Below are 15,091 nucleotides of genomic sequence, written 5' to 3'. Positions count from 1 at the left end.
TCTCTGGATATAAAATCAATGCATCCAAATCAGAAGCTCTCCCAATCAATATCCCGAGTGCGGAGGTACAACACTTACAGCAATGCTTTCCGTATCACTGGAAGTCCGTAGCCTTAAAATATCTAGGGGTCCAAATTACACCATCTTACCCATCCCTATAACAAGCTAATTTCCCCCTCCCCCTTTTCTAACACGTCAGAGACCTCTTACAGAAATGGAAAACGCACCACATTTCTCTTCTGGGCAGAATAGCAACAGTAAAAATGACTATCCTCCACAAACTCCTGTATCCGTTCCAGAATTTGCCCATCCCAGTCCCTTACGGCCAACTGGGGAAACTCCAAGCAGACCTGATGCACTTCGTCTGGAACTATAAAAAATACAGGGTGCCCCGTTCGGTGATGGTGGCCTCCCGATCAGAGGGGGGACTGGCAATCCCGGACCTGGTGAAATACTATCAGGCAACCCAACTAAGAGCGATTACCTCTTGGTTCCCCTAAACAACGTACAACAAATGGATAGAGAAGATATGGCTAGCACCCACACATCCAAATAGCTTACTCTGGAGTGCGGGGGCGGATCCGGAGAGATTCCTAGGGTCGATGACCTTACTTAGATCATTGTGGCGTAAACTCTCGAAACCATGGGCTCAGCTCGGAGATGTCGTCTCTAACCTCCTTTCAATATAATCCAAAAATGCCTGTGGGCCTTACACGCCAGATGTCTCTTCCTTGGGCAACACGGGACCTCTTTCAATTTGGTCACCTGTTAGATCCTAGATCCCGTAAATTGTTATCTTTCACCCAATTATGTGACAAATATGACTTACCTCGCCAGGTATTTTATGGTTATCTGCAAATACGACACTACGCACAATCCTTACCCCCCGAGCCTTCGGTTCTCTGCGCCATCCCCCTTCGAGAGCATAATCTTAGAAGGAAAAGCACGCCAAAGCCTGATATCTGATATATACTGGCTGCTTAACTCTTACTCTATCGATACTCAGGGCAAATATGCATACATGCTCCGTTGGGCACTGGGGGAGGAATTCCCGGAAGCAACATGGCAAGGGATTTGGATCCAGGCTGCAAAAAGTTCTTACTGTACTCTATACAAGGAGAATGCATATAAAATGTTGTACTTTTGGTAGTTAACGCTGGATAGACTCCATGCTATATACCCTTCCTGCTCAGATAGGTGGAGCTTCCGCAGAGACAGGGGCACCCTCTTACATGTGTACTGGAGCTGCCCCAAGATTGTACCATTTTGGACAGAAACCAAGCTTTTGCTGACCCGTCTCTTGGGAGTCCAGATCCCTATGTCCCCAAAACTATTTTTACTAGGGGCCTCACTTCCTAGGATCTCTAAACCCTTCAGAAAATTGCTGAGGCACATCCTTACAGCTGCCCGATGTTTAGTTGCACTACATTGGAAGAGATAGGCGGCCCCCCCCCCCCCCCCCCCAGGAGGACTTGTAATCTAGAATAAAGGATGTAGAAGTCATGGAAAAAATGACGGCCAGGTTGCAGGACAGGTTGGAAATGCATAATATGATCTGGGACGAATGGCACCATCATGAGGACCCACCGTGAGCCAGAGGGGGGACTTCCACCCTCACACCCCACCCACCTCCTCCCCTTCTTCCTTTTCCTTCTTTCTATTCTATATACCTGTTTTTTTGTCCCCCCCCCCCCCCCCCCAATCCCCTGATCTCTCTTGATCTGGAGAGGGAAGGCGATAGTTCATCTTTGAAACTAGTCACTTTATGCAGTACCACGAATTCGAGCACTTAAGTTTCAGAACACCCTATGCTGTTATTAAGTTTGTACTGGTTAAATCTTTGTTCTAACAATACCTGTATAATCACAATGCTCAAGCTTTGTTCAACTGTTTTATGATAACTTTAATAAAACGTTATTTAAAAAAAAAAAAAAAAAAAAAAAAAAAAAAACACACTAACTCAGAGGCGCTCTCCTACCTTTGCTTTTTCTCGATTCTGAGTCAGCTTCACTCCAGAGAAGAGCAGCCCTTTGTGACAGTGAACAAATCTTCCCGATTCATCTTTTCAGCTGGCATATCTAGCACCAAATATCGCTGATTGGCCATCTCCCACACATTAAGTATTATGGACCCTTGCTATTATTGCTTTTGTCATTAATTATTCGATTGGGTGATATTACATCAGTGTTCTGAGCGCCAGCATTTGTCGACCACATGGCTTTCTTAACATTATCGCCCTTCCACTTCCCGACTATATAAAAATAGGCCATACTGAGCGAGCCTGAGCACTGGTTGCTGGAGAAGAAACAGCATGAGCACACTGCCCCCAGTGGCCACTGGAAAAATAAACAGTCAGATTTCTCCCTCTCTTTTAGAGAAACTGAAAAAATGCAGGACTTACCATTCCCGCTGCAGGACTCTGAACATAACAGGAGTCCAATATTCACCCATCAAGGTGAGCTTTGTCATAAAAGACCTTCAGGGACTGGGTCCCCCTTAATGTGGGGTCCACTCCCCTGGACCTGTATAGTACCCTGCAGGAAAGCACCTTGGTCAGAACAAACACTGCACAGGGTTCCATTACGCAGGGTCCAGCGCCGTAAGGCTGCATTACAGGCAAACCTCAAGGAACCTTCTCTCCTTCCAATGAGGCTCGGGTACCATCCATTTTGGCAGATAGCTTTTTTGAATGGATCCGAACGAAGTCCATGATTCTAAATAGAACCATCCAGACCTCCAAGTATGCTCCATGTATCACATCCGTGACTATCACCTTACAGACACTGTCGGGAAAAAAAAAAAAAAAAAACCCACGGAGGTCCTTCCTATGTAGGAGGGGGTTATATAGGTGTGGACTTCCTGTTTGACTATCTGCCAGTGTCCATCCACAAGTAGGTGGCGTATAACCCATTTAGTTGTTATTATGGTTGCTCCGTGTCCTGTGATGTACGATAAGAAAACAGTATTTTCTTTATGTGCCCATGTGTATTCTTTACAAAGTGACTTTTCACCTCATTCACCAAGCTAAAAAGGAAAATTATCTGGCAAAGTGAACAGCATATTTGCTTTTAGTAAAGTAATTTCTCTTTTTCTGTATGCCATTTGAAATTCTTATATTGCCCGACAACCAACACAATGGGCAATTAAAGAGCATTTATAGGTCGTGTAAATGGCAATGTATAAACTCTTCAGGATTACAAATGATAAATAGAGCATTTCAGGTTTAAATAAATAAAACTCTATGTAGAATTGTCATTATATAAAATTTGTAAAATCAGATTTAAAAAAAAAAAAATAATAATAATAAAAATAATAATGTAGTACATTTTGTGTACTTTGTAGTTCCAGCTCAGTTTGTGATCCATTTTCTACTAAAGTACAATGCAAAAACAATACCTGCAGCTTTGTTGCCTGAATCCGGGAAAAAAGTTGATTGCAGAACCTTGGAATAATGCCTATTTCTTCATCAAAACCCATCATGCTGAAACAAAACAAGAACAAGAGAGCACGTTTATTAACCACTTGCTTACTGGGCACTTAAACCCCCCCTCAGTCCCAGACCAATTTTCAGCTTTCAGCTCTGATGCACTTTGAATGACAATTGCACGGGCATACAACACTGTACCCAAATGAAATTTTTATCATTTTTTTCCCACAAATAGAGCTTTCTTTTGGTGGTATTTAATTACAGCTGGGAGTTTTATTTTTTGCAAAAAAAAAAAAATCATGTTTAATAGTTTGTTATAAAATTTTGCAAACAGGTCATTTTTCTCCTTCATTGAAGTGCGCTGATGAGGCGGCACTGATAGGCTGTATTGGTGGGCACTGATAGGCATAGTTAAGGCGGCACTAATAGGCACAGATAAGGTGGCACCGATAGGCACAGATAAGGCAGTACTGATGGGCTCTGATAGGTGGCTCTGATGGGCACGGATATGTGGCACTGGGGTGCAGCACCGTTGTTGAGGCAGATTGTGGGCACTGTGGGTGGCACTGTGGGCACTGCTGGGTGGCACTGACGGGGGGCAGGTGGGCACTGGCAGGGCTGGCCGTGATCGGGACTAATGTCCCGATCACGGTCGCCGGTGATCGGCTCTTTTTTTTTTCTCCTCGCGCTGAGGAATAATAGCCGATTACCGACTCCGTTGCATCACATGATCAGCTGTCATTGGCTGACAGCTGATCACGTGATAAGGGGTCGGGATCGACCCCTTGCTTGGATCAGTGATCAGGCGAGTCTCATAGACTCGCCGATCACAGGGGGCACGCAGGCCGCTCGTGCACGGGACGACGTCAATAGACGTAGTCCCGGCAAAGGAGGTCCGCGCTGTAGCCGTCATTCGGCTATAGCGCGGATCTCAAGTGGTTAAAATAAAAGCATGCTAACATGATATATAAACATTCAGGATAATACTGTAATCTGTAATATTTATTTCAGAACACTGGTTCATTACAACATAACTTTTTAAAGGTCCTAATTAACTGTTCCTCAGATATTATATAACACGGCATTATAAAAAGACCAAAACAGAAAAATAATATGCCAGTAAAATTACCCGAAAATCTAGTTTTAAATTTTTTATTCTATTCAGGTATGTATTCTTTAACTTTAAAAGTACTTTCTATTGTTCAGCAGCTTCCAAATCTCATTTTTTGGCTGCTGTAATCCAACTTCCTGTTAGAGGATGGCTACGTTCATTCTCCAGGGCCCCACTGTAAATAGGCATGTAGACACCCTCTGTTTCTCACTCTTGAGATGGACAGAGGATTATGGACTATGGTATGTGTAGGGTGCATAGAGCAGTGCATGTGACCACAATGAAACGCGCATTGCTCGTTCAGAAAAAAAAATGGAATTGAAAAAATGATTCCTTGGAAAAAAATTAATAAATAAATGAAAAACACACACATGGAAAACCAAGGTGAAACCCCTTTCAGTTTTTTTGTGGCCGTGTCCCTGCCAGGTAACTTCCTGTCCTGATGAGGACAACTGAAATTAAGAGAAATCTCCAGTTTTTTAAATCATTTCCTTATCTAAAAAGTTAAAGTGGTTGTAAAGGCAAAAGGCTTTTTATCTTCATGCATTCTATGCATGAAGATAAAAAAAAAACCTTCTGGGTGCAGCAGAGTCCCTAATACTTACCTGAGGTCCATCTAGATCCATCAATGTTGCAGGGGTTTCTCAGCTGCCCAGAACTCCCCTCATTAGCTGAAACAGCAGCGCTGCGCCATTGGCTCCCGCTGCTGTCAAAGTCAGTGAGGTTATCAGGAGAGAAAGGGCGTGGGGCCGGGCAGTGGCTCAGTGTCTGAATGGACACAGGGAGCAATGGCTCGGCTCGGGTGTTCCCATAGCAAGCTGCTTGCTGCGGGGCACTCAACAGAAGGGAGAAGCCAGGAGCACTGAAGAGGGAGCTGAGAAGAGGATCTGGGCTGCTTTGTGCAAAACCACTGCACAGAGCAGGTAAGTATAACATGTTATTTTTAAACACAAAAAAAAAAATTTTGTATCACTTTAAATCTAAAGATATTTGATAGACTTATAAAATCTTGGTCCTCTATAATCTTTTTTTTTTTTGTTATATTATTTTACCAGTGCACGATTCTTTTTTTACATACGTGTAGGACTTCCCAGATCCAGTCTGTCCATAGGCAAACAAACAAGCATTGTATCCCTGGAGAGAAGACTCTAAGAGAGGAACAGCTAGCTTCTCATATACTTCTTCTTGACCTGCATAGTATGGATCTGATTTATTGAAGGACCAAAATGAAAAGCCAAAGAGGAAGCTATGGCAATCCTTGGAGTCTGGTGGTTGAACAACGGTTTCCTTCCCATTCATAAATACCACTTGGGTGGCATTCTCATTACGTTCCCTAGAACAACCAGAAACTTTATTAACAGCTGAATCTATTACATTTGTCAAAACATATTCTTAGCAAAAAAAGGGAATGGCACATTTTTAAAAAACAAATTTACACAAAGCGACATGTGTGAGTGCCCCACGTCCATGCATCACAATATTCCTTTCATATCAATCTATTTAGTAAAAATAAATGTTAAAAAATATTGGCATCTAGTCTTGCTATAAATTGCATTAGGGACCCGGCCTTGAAGCCGAAAGGCTACACTGTCGGGTTCCCTTAACAGCAATGGCGTCTGCAGCACCCGACCAGCTGATGTAAACATTGGCTGCAGTGCTGACATCGCTGGACTCCAGGACAGGTAAGTATTCGAATGTTAACAGTCAGCAGCTACAGTATGTGTAGCTGCTGACTTTTAATTTTTAAAGGGGCTGGCGGAACTACTCTTTAAAATACCATCTTCGCTTGGGGAACTGACCAATTGTCACTAACATCACCAGTGACATTAATAAAGTGATCAGTGATAACACTATACACTGTACTAGTGACACTGGCTGAGAAGGGGTTAACATCTAGGGCATTAAATATGTGTCTATGTGTAGTGTGTGTGAAGTGTGCTTCTTTTTACTAAATGATCTCAGTTTCTCATTCCTACAGGGATGAGAAACTGACAGTTTGCTCCCTCTGTACAGAGCTCTGTGTTAAAATGTCAACACAGAGCTCTCGGCTGTGAATGTAAACAATCGATCAGCAGGTCCCAGACGTGAAACATTGGCAGGGACTTGAGGACAGGTTCCCGCTGTGTACAATCACAGCATAAGCTGGCCAGGGGGTGTGCATGCGCCCTAAACCTGGAAGTAGGCAGCGACGTACAGGCGGGCAGTCGTTAAGTAGGCGCTGCATCAGGTTTTTTTTTTTTTTAAACTAAGGAGGGATTTCTAGAACACAAATAAATAGTCAGTGTAGAACTATAAAGCATCAACAAATGCATCTTACAAACCTTTTGCTGAACGGCCTAACTCTCACAGCGACAGTCACTGCACAGTTCTCCTCTTTGCGATGTTCATTCTCATCATCAAGAAGCAAGCTGACCACTTCATCTTTAACATGTAAAGATTCAGATGGAATAGTGGGTACTCCCGTTTTTTCTGGGCGTCCATTTGTACCAGGTATCCTTCTTGGGGCGGTAGGTAATGTGCTTACTGGACGTTTTGGTGTTATGGCAGGGCTTCTTAGCTCCTTTGTGGATGAAGACCTGGAGAGCCCAGACGCTCCACTCTTTGGTGTTTTCTGTCTATCCAAACCTCCATTTTTTGCAATAGGAGTCTTTATTAGATCTTGCCCAGTTTTGCCAGAGCTATTGGATGTATCATTTCCCTTTGCATTCCTACCAGAAGGAGCCTTCACGTCCTCACAAGACCTAGACACATGTGTATTTTGAGTTTTTAGTCCATTTACAAGAGATTTTGGTTGGAAAGGTTTCCAATTTGCACCATTAAAACCTTTTGTTCTAAATTCAGGTTGATTGTTAGATGTATTGCTGACTGTGTTGGATTGTGTTAATCCATAATTCACTTGCTGCTTTCCAGAGAGAGTTTTGACTTTATCACAGTCACCTGGATTTTTAACCGTATCATCTTTTTCGATGCATCCAGTTCTGAGCCTCCTTTGTAAAGTCAGATGTATTTCAGGCTCAGGCTGTTGAATGACATCTTTGTCTGAACTCTTCTCCACACCAGGGGACTCTTCAACTATTGTCTCCCTCTTCTGAAGCTTTAACCTTGGCTCTAGTTTATGTGTCACTAGAGACCTAACATTTTTACATGCAGATAATACATATGTTCTGTTTATTTCTCTGGTGTTACTAAGTTGATGGCCTCTATGTGACATATCAAAAATAATTAAAAGGAGTCTTTGGGGAGAAATTACAATTTCTGTTGGTACAATAAAATTTATTCTGGTCTCATCTCACCATGGTATTTTCTCAAACACTTGGAACAGAGATAATTCTTGAAAGTTCTGGAAAAAAAATAATAATAATTAAACCGCATAAAATGCTACATTACATGTATTTTAAAAAGTGTTTGTAACCCTAAAAATGTCTGTGTTCATATATTTTTTCCCCTTCGTTTCTTTAACTCATATTATACAGCACAGTGCTTGTGCCGTTTAATTTGCCCCCCTGTATCACCTGAAATATGTGAGGGGGGACAGAAACTGGCAGGATCAGCCAGGTAAACTGGCCACGGTGTATCATGGCTGCTGAGCCCTGACACCGTGGTCAGTTTACATGCCCCTGACATCCGCAGCTCTTCTGCTCTCCTGTGTCCTTTCCCCACTCCCCTCCCTGCCTGTCAGCTCTATGTGTGACCAGTGTCCTCCCTGCTGCTATACAATGTAAAATAATAATCTGTCCTTGGTAGAATACCCTCTGTGATAACTGGTTATATAAAAATTTAAGTTGCGCAATACCTTACTGAAGGTTGCCGCTGAGCGCTCACCTGACTGTCCAAGGCTCTCCTCCTGTCAGAGGGAACCTCAGCAGTCCTCACAGCAGGGCAGGAGAGCGCCTGGATCAGCTGAATGCGCAGCAGCCCTTCAAAATAAAAGTATAGGCAGTGAGCGATAAGTTATAAAAAAGGAGGGGATTCTACCCATAATGGCTTAACAATCACTTAAAAGAAGAAAAAAAAAAGAAAAAAAAAAAACACATACTTCTCTTTTAAAGATTCATACTTACCTAGGTGGATGCAGCATCAGACCCGATGATGCATCTGTTCCCCGCCGCCTCTTCACTGAGAACCGAGCCACCGAACACTGCCGATGGCTCGGTTCTCTCATCTCCCTGAGCAGAAAGTTGCTGCCCATTAGTCAGCAGCTCTCCTGCTCTGCTCCTCCACGCTCATTAGAGTGCTGAGCTGTGGAGCGGTGGGGAACGCAAAAAAAGATAAAATAGATTTAAAAAAATAAAATAAATCAATTGTAGCCACTGTGCCCATCAAATGCCACCAACTGTGCCCTCGATCACTGCCACCCCCGCGGATGGATCGCGGGACACCCTGCTCACACCCCCCCCTCCCCGAGGAAAGGAACAACCCAATCAGACCCCCCCCCCCTGGCAGAAAGAGCGCAGGACACCCCACTCACAACCCACCCCCCACGAATGAAATCGAAGGACATGGCATGCAGGAGGACCGAAGCTTACCGGGTGTCCTCTTCTCTGCCTCTCGAGGGAGCGGTGACCATGTCTTCTCTCCTTCAAAATATGCTTGAGGAGAACCGCATAAGTTACATCCCTCCAAATCAAAAGGAAGAGTGGATTTTATTTCCACATTATCCTCAGGAAAATATCAGCCGATTTTAAATCTGAAACAAGTCAAAGTTTTTTCGTCAAATACAAAGTTTCAAGATGGAGTCCTTTTACACCACTGGGGGGTTAACCACAGAAGTTTTCATGGCTTCATTAGATCAAAGGGATGCGCATATCTGCACATCCTGATTCGGATGGAGTCAATACCTTCAATTGGCAGTGAAGAACAAAGTTAAAAAGCCCATACCTCAAATTCAACTCTTTATCGTTCAGCCTAGCGTCAGTACCGCACATTTTTTTTTTTTACAAAAGTGCTGGCATAGACGCAACTTCTGGGGGTGGAGGGGATTCAAATAATCCCTTACTTTGACAACCAACTGATATTTGCAGATTCTGTGATAGAAGTGGAACAGAACATGAACAGGACCATCTTACACCTCCAGCAGCTGGGCTGGCTGGTGAATTGGGAAAAGTCACAGCTAGTCCCTACCCAAAAATGATAACATTCCTGGGGTATACAAATTCAACGTTATCCAATACCTCAATACTAAACAGGATGAGGATTCTCGGATTGATAACGGCGGCCATCCCAGGCATGCAATGGGCCCAATTTCACACGAGAGCTCTGCAGTCTTCTACGCTCTCGATCTGGGATGGGAAGAAGGAGCCTCTTCCAGACCAGGCGAAGATCTCTCAGGAAATAAAACTGTCAATCAGATTGTGGCTAAAACACAGAAAAATTCTCGGCTGGTCGTCTTTGGTTGCAACCCTTTCCAGTGACAGTCACAATGGACGCGAGTGGCTGATAAAGGGGGGTCCACATGGGCGACCAGATTGTAAAAGGGGTCTGGAACAATTAGCCTGCCTTTCTTCCAATGCAAAAGAGCTAAAAGCTGTACAGAAGGCCCTACCCTGATAGTCTTTTAGATAGACAAGTCTTTTCGGACAACATAACTACCGTGAGCTATATCAACAAACAGAGTGGCACGAGAGCGGCGGGCATCAATGAGTATAGCAGAGAATATTCTGGGGATGGGCGGAAGTAAATCTTCCATCCCTATTTTCTGTGCACCTGAAAGGAGAACTAAACTCACTGGCAGACTCCCCAAGCAAGGAAACTGTCGCAGACAGAATGGTGTTTAAATAAAAGCGTGTTCGAACTAATCGTGGCAAAAATAGGATTTTTATAACAGCTTACCTGTAAAATCCTTTTCTTTAAAAGTACATCACAAGACACAGAGCTATAGTAGTTACCATGTGGGTTATAGGCCACCTTCAGGTGATGGACACTGGCACATCCAAAGGCAGGAAGTCAACTCCCTATATAACCCTTCCCTCTACTGGGAGTAGATCAGTTTTTTTAGCAAAGCAATACACGTGTAAACCAGAAGTACTTCAAAAAAGAGGATTTTACAGGTAAGCTGTTCTAAAAATCCCATTTTCTTATCGTACATCACGGGACACAGATCCATAGTAGTTACTATGTGGGATGTCCCATAGCAATGCCAACTGAAGGGAGGGAGACACAACAAAAGTAGGGCACCATGAGACCAGAGGCACACTGCGCTCAAAGGCGATATCCTCATGATCTTTTACATCTACTTGATAAAATCTGGTAAATGTATGGACTTTAGACAAAGTTGCAGCCTTGCATATTTGAGCCATAGAGGCTTGGTGATGCACTGCCCAGGAAGTACTAACAGCCCTGGTGAAGTGCGCTTTAATAAGAAAAGGTGGAACTTTCCTCCATTTAAACCATTAGCTCAAACAATCACTTGTCGAATCCATTTAGAAATAGTAGATTTCAATGCTGCCTGCCCTCTTTTAGGACCTTCAGGCAACACAAACAAAAACATCCCTTTTTCGAATCTGATCAGTCGTCCTTAACCACTTCTGCCCCAGAAGGATTTACCCCCTTCCTGACCAGAGCACTTTTTGCGATTCGGCTCTGTGTCGCTTTAACTGACAATTGTGTGGTCGTGCGACGTGGCTCCCAAACAAAATTGACGTTCTTTTTTCCCCCACAAATAGAGCTTTCCTTTGGTGGTATTTTGATCACCTCTGCGGTTTTTATTTCTTGGGCTATAAACAAAAATAAATAAATAAAAGCAATTTGATTCCCTAACAGCACTACATAAGCAGCGAACGCACAGCAGTGTGCCCACTGTTTACCAATTTGGAAGCCTATTAGAGCCCGCGGCTGTAATCAGGATGCCTATTAGAGCCTACAGCTCTAATTAGGCACTTCCGAAAACCTCCCCACCACTGTTAATTTAGATGCCCGGCGCCCGACAAGGGGCCAGACACCTGAATAGGGGGTGGCAGCGGCGACAATAGATTCATGCATTGCATGAATCCATCTATTGAAGATTGACGGATGCAGGAGAGAGGGGGCAGCGCTCCTGCGCCCTCTATGGATACACCGCCACTGTTCACAATATAAAAGAAGAAGAATGACAGGAACAGAAAAGGACATGTGAACTCTTAGGAGGGGTTTGTGGATGTGGATTCGGAGGGGGCTCCACACACCAAAGTTAAAAAAAAAAAAAAAAAAAATGCAGTGGGGGTCCCACCGCCCGGGCATGATGGGTCAGTGATGTCACAAGGGGGCGTGGCCTCTGGATGATGTAATGCGATTGCGCTACCCATCACTAATAAGAAATGCAGGACATCGGCGCCAACAGATCAGTGGGACGCAGAATCAGTGGAGGGTCATCGGCGGCAGAGGAAGAAGAACACTGGACAAAGAAGAAAGAAGAAGAAGAGCGGAAGAAGAAGCTGGGGGAGAAGGAGAATACCTGAGGATGAAGATTCGGGAGAAGATGAAGGAAGAAGCAGAGAAGAAGAAGATTTTTAATTAAAAAAAAAGAAGACTTGTCAAAAACTGTCTACTGTATTTTTTAAACACTACACTAGTTTTTATTTTTTTTGTGAATGGGTAGGGGTACAATGTACCCCATACTCATTCACATGGGGAGGGGGCTGGGATCTGGGGGGGCCGCTTGTTAAAGGGGGCTTCCAGATCCCAATAAGCCCCCCCACCCGCAGACCCTGCCCTGACAACCACCGAGCAAGGGTTGCTGGAAGTGGGCCTTGTCCCCATTAACATGGGGACAAGGGGGGTGCAGAGCCCACCTGCCCCAAAGCACCCATTCCCCCCCATGTTGAAGGCATACGGCCTGGTATGGTTCAGGGGAGGGGGGCGCCTTTTCTTCCACTACCTTTCTTGACCTGCATGCTCGGATAAGGGTCTGGTTTGGATTGTTGGGATAGAGATGCCAGGTCTGCAACCCTCCTCAACACCCTGTCCATGGCCACTGAAACCTTCTCCTGTTCTTCAGTATGACCATTGGCAATGTAGCTCAGACACATGCAAGCTGGATTGACATCATCCCAGCACCCAGCTCCATTCTCAGCATCTTACATGTGCCAGGGGCATACTCCTCATTGCACCTGTGCTGCTAGCAGTGTAGACCAAGAAAAAATTAAGGTGAATAAAGTGCTATAGAAGATACTAAGTGCCCATTCACACCATGTGTTGTGACTGCCATTTTTCTGCATCCGATAAACGCCAGTCACCCCCAAGGGTGTGCCCCATTGACACTACAACTTTGGTGTGAAAGTGCATTGTGGGAAAATGCAGACATGCTGCATTTTTCTGCAGTGCATTAGGTTGGCACCACAGGTAGCTTTGTACGTGCTAAATAAACAGACACAGCCCACAGACTAAAAGGTAGCATTCCCGTTCACACCGAATGCGGTTTTGAAATAACACTACTTATTGCGATTTCAAAGCCGCCGGTCAGGAAGATTCCATGGGCGACTTGCCGACATCTGTGCGACTTAATGCACGGATGTCTGTGCAAATTGCACATAAAATCACCATAAAATGTGCAGGAACCTTCTTCAAATTTGTGCAAGTTGGAGTTGCACAAATTTGAACGGTTACATAGGCACAAATAGGGTGCGACTTGTCATGTGACTTTAAACTGTCAAATCGCATGACAAGTCGCACTGGTGTGAACGGGGGCCAAGCATGAGGCCATTGTGAATGGACCCACAGGGCTCATTCACACCAGGTGCGTTGAGATGTGTCAATCAACTCAGACTCAATGCAAGGATGGCAAGAAAACCATTGTTCTGTATGCGCCCTGCTTATACTATACAAAATGTGTTGCATAGCAATGTAGCGTGTCTGCACTGTTCTGGAGCTCACAAAAATGCATTCAACGCGTGTCACAAAGCACTGTTATGCATAGCATGGAATGAAGCGTTTTCTTTTCCTAACTTAAAAAAAAAAAAAAAAGGAAACACCAGCAGGCACCACAAAAATATTATCTGAGTGCAGCTCTACTATATGCAGGGTGCCACTTGGCAGCATTTAGCTCTGTATTCTAGAGCTGTATTTAGGGTCATAAACAAAAACATATTATAATACATTCCCTGTGTAATGAAATTAAAATACTAGTAAACGCTGCTTTGCAAGTGTGGAAAAGCATCAAGAAACATTCAAGCACACTTATTAAGGCCTATTTTCACACAAGCATTTTTTAGGCTTCTTTCACACGGGTGGCTGTTCTGCTATTTTGAAATTCCAAGACTCCAGGCACAGCGATCACTTGCAGTTGTACATTGCAGTTAACTGCATTTACACGCGGCTGCGTTGAAACATTCTTGCCATTTCTGATGCACTTTGTTTTTCTCTCTAGCCACAGGAGAAATAGTACACTGTGATTACTTGTGGTTATGTGCAGATAACTGCAATAATTCAGTTCTGGACGCAGTCAAATTCATTATTTCTAATGGCACAAAACCCCATGTAACAAAACCGTTGCTAAATGCAGTGTGTGAATGGGATCATAGGAAAGCATTGCCCAAGTGTAGCTGGGCTTCTCCTAACGATCACAGGAGTGCAATTCAGTTTGCACTCCTTTGACCTGTTTTCAGCGGAGAGCGGTCTGAAGTTCGCTCTCCATTGACATCACTGTCATTAGTCGAGGCAGCGCCTCATCCCAAATTCCTAAGTCTGGATGCACCAGATGCTTTGATTGATGGCAGTCTCAGCGAGCCGCTGAGATGGTCTCTCCCCGGCCCCTCCACAGCTCATTGCTGCAATGAGCATGGCGAAGAAGACCAGAAGCGATGCTGACTGTCAGTCAGCATCGCTCTTCTCGGGAAGGAGTGAGGACCGAGCCATCTGCGGTGTTCTCAGTGCAGAGACACTGGGGGACAGCTGCAGCATCAGTCTGACGCTCCATTCACCAAAACAAGTATGATTACAAAAAAAAAAAAAATTACTTCTCTTTTAAGCATCATCTGTGCAAAGGGGGTGTGTTTGCCCACACAGAATGCACATGTAATTTCTAGAACCATTCCATTGATAAATGGTAAAATAACGTATGTGCACAGATAAAAGTCAAAAAATAAAAATTGTGCTGCTGTGACATAACACACAGTTTTTCAGTGAAATCAAATAAAAGAAGAAGTTCTCTACAAAAGATGTATTACAATGTATCGTCTTTGAATTTGGTGGTGTTTTAAAATGTTACTAAACCCACAACAGTAAAATCTGTCTGTATATGCAGCATAGCATGCTTGTTATACTCGCTGTGGAACTTAAAGCGGAGTTCCACCCAAAAATGGAAATTCCACTTTAAGGGAAGGTGACCCCCTGACATACCACATTTGGTATGTCATTTTTAATTTTTTTGGGGATGGGGGAGAGGAACCCTCTTTTTAGAGGTTCCCAGCTCCCACTTCCTTCCGGGGCACTGGAATCAAGTTCATCTCTCCCCCTTGGCAATCATCTGGGACATGTCACAGGTCCCAGATGATTGCCCGGCCAGTCATAGCGCGCCGCACGGCTCGCGCATGCGAGCCTGGCTGTGAAGCCACAGCCGGGCATCCACAGTGACAATGCTG

General features: G+C 44.2%; 1 protein-coding gene across 2 annotated transcripts in view; it reads right to left on the bottom strand.

The window, feature by feature from the left end:
* The window catches only part of KIF14 (kinesin family member 14), a 121,671-nt gene that overhangs the window by 104,511 nt on the left and 2,069 nt on the right, over positions 1-15,091 (bottom strand). For both annotated transcript variants that reach the window (XM_077452726.1, XM_077452727.1), the window contains exons 2-4: positions 6,860-7,878; positions 5,617-5,871; positions 3,397-3,481 (exon numbers count right to left, since the gene is read on the bottom strand). In XM_077452726.1, the coding sequence (XP_077308852.1) occupies positions 3,397-3,481; positions 5,617-5,871; positions 6,860-7,749 (1,230 nt within the window). In that variant the 5' untranslated portion in view covers positions 7,750-7,878. The remainder of the gene's footprint in view (positions 1-3,396; positions 3,482-5,616; positions 5,872-6,859; positions 7,879-15,091) is intronic.

Source organism: Lithobates pipiens, unplaced genomic scaffold (assembly GCF_037356315.1).
Source record: "Lithobates pipiens isolate NorthernLeopardFrog02 unplaced genomic scaffold, aLitPip1_a1.2 Scaffold_23, whole genome shotgun sequence".
Taxonomy (NCBI): domain Eukaryota; kingdom Metazoa; phylum Chordata; class Amphibia; order Anura; family Ranidae; genus Lithobates; species Lithobates pipiens.
This window is presented reverse-complemented; position numbering and strand designations above follow the sequence as displayed.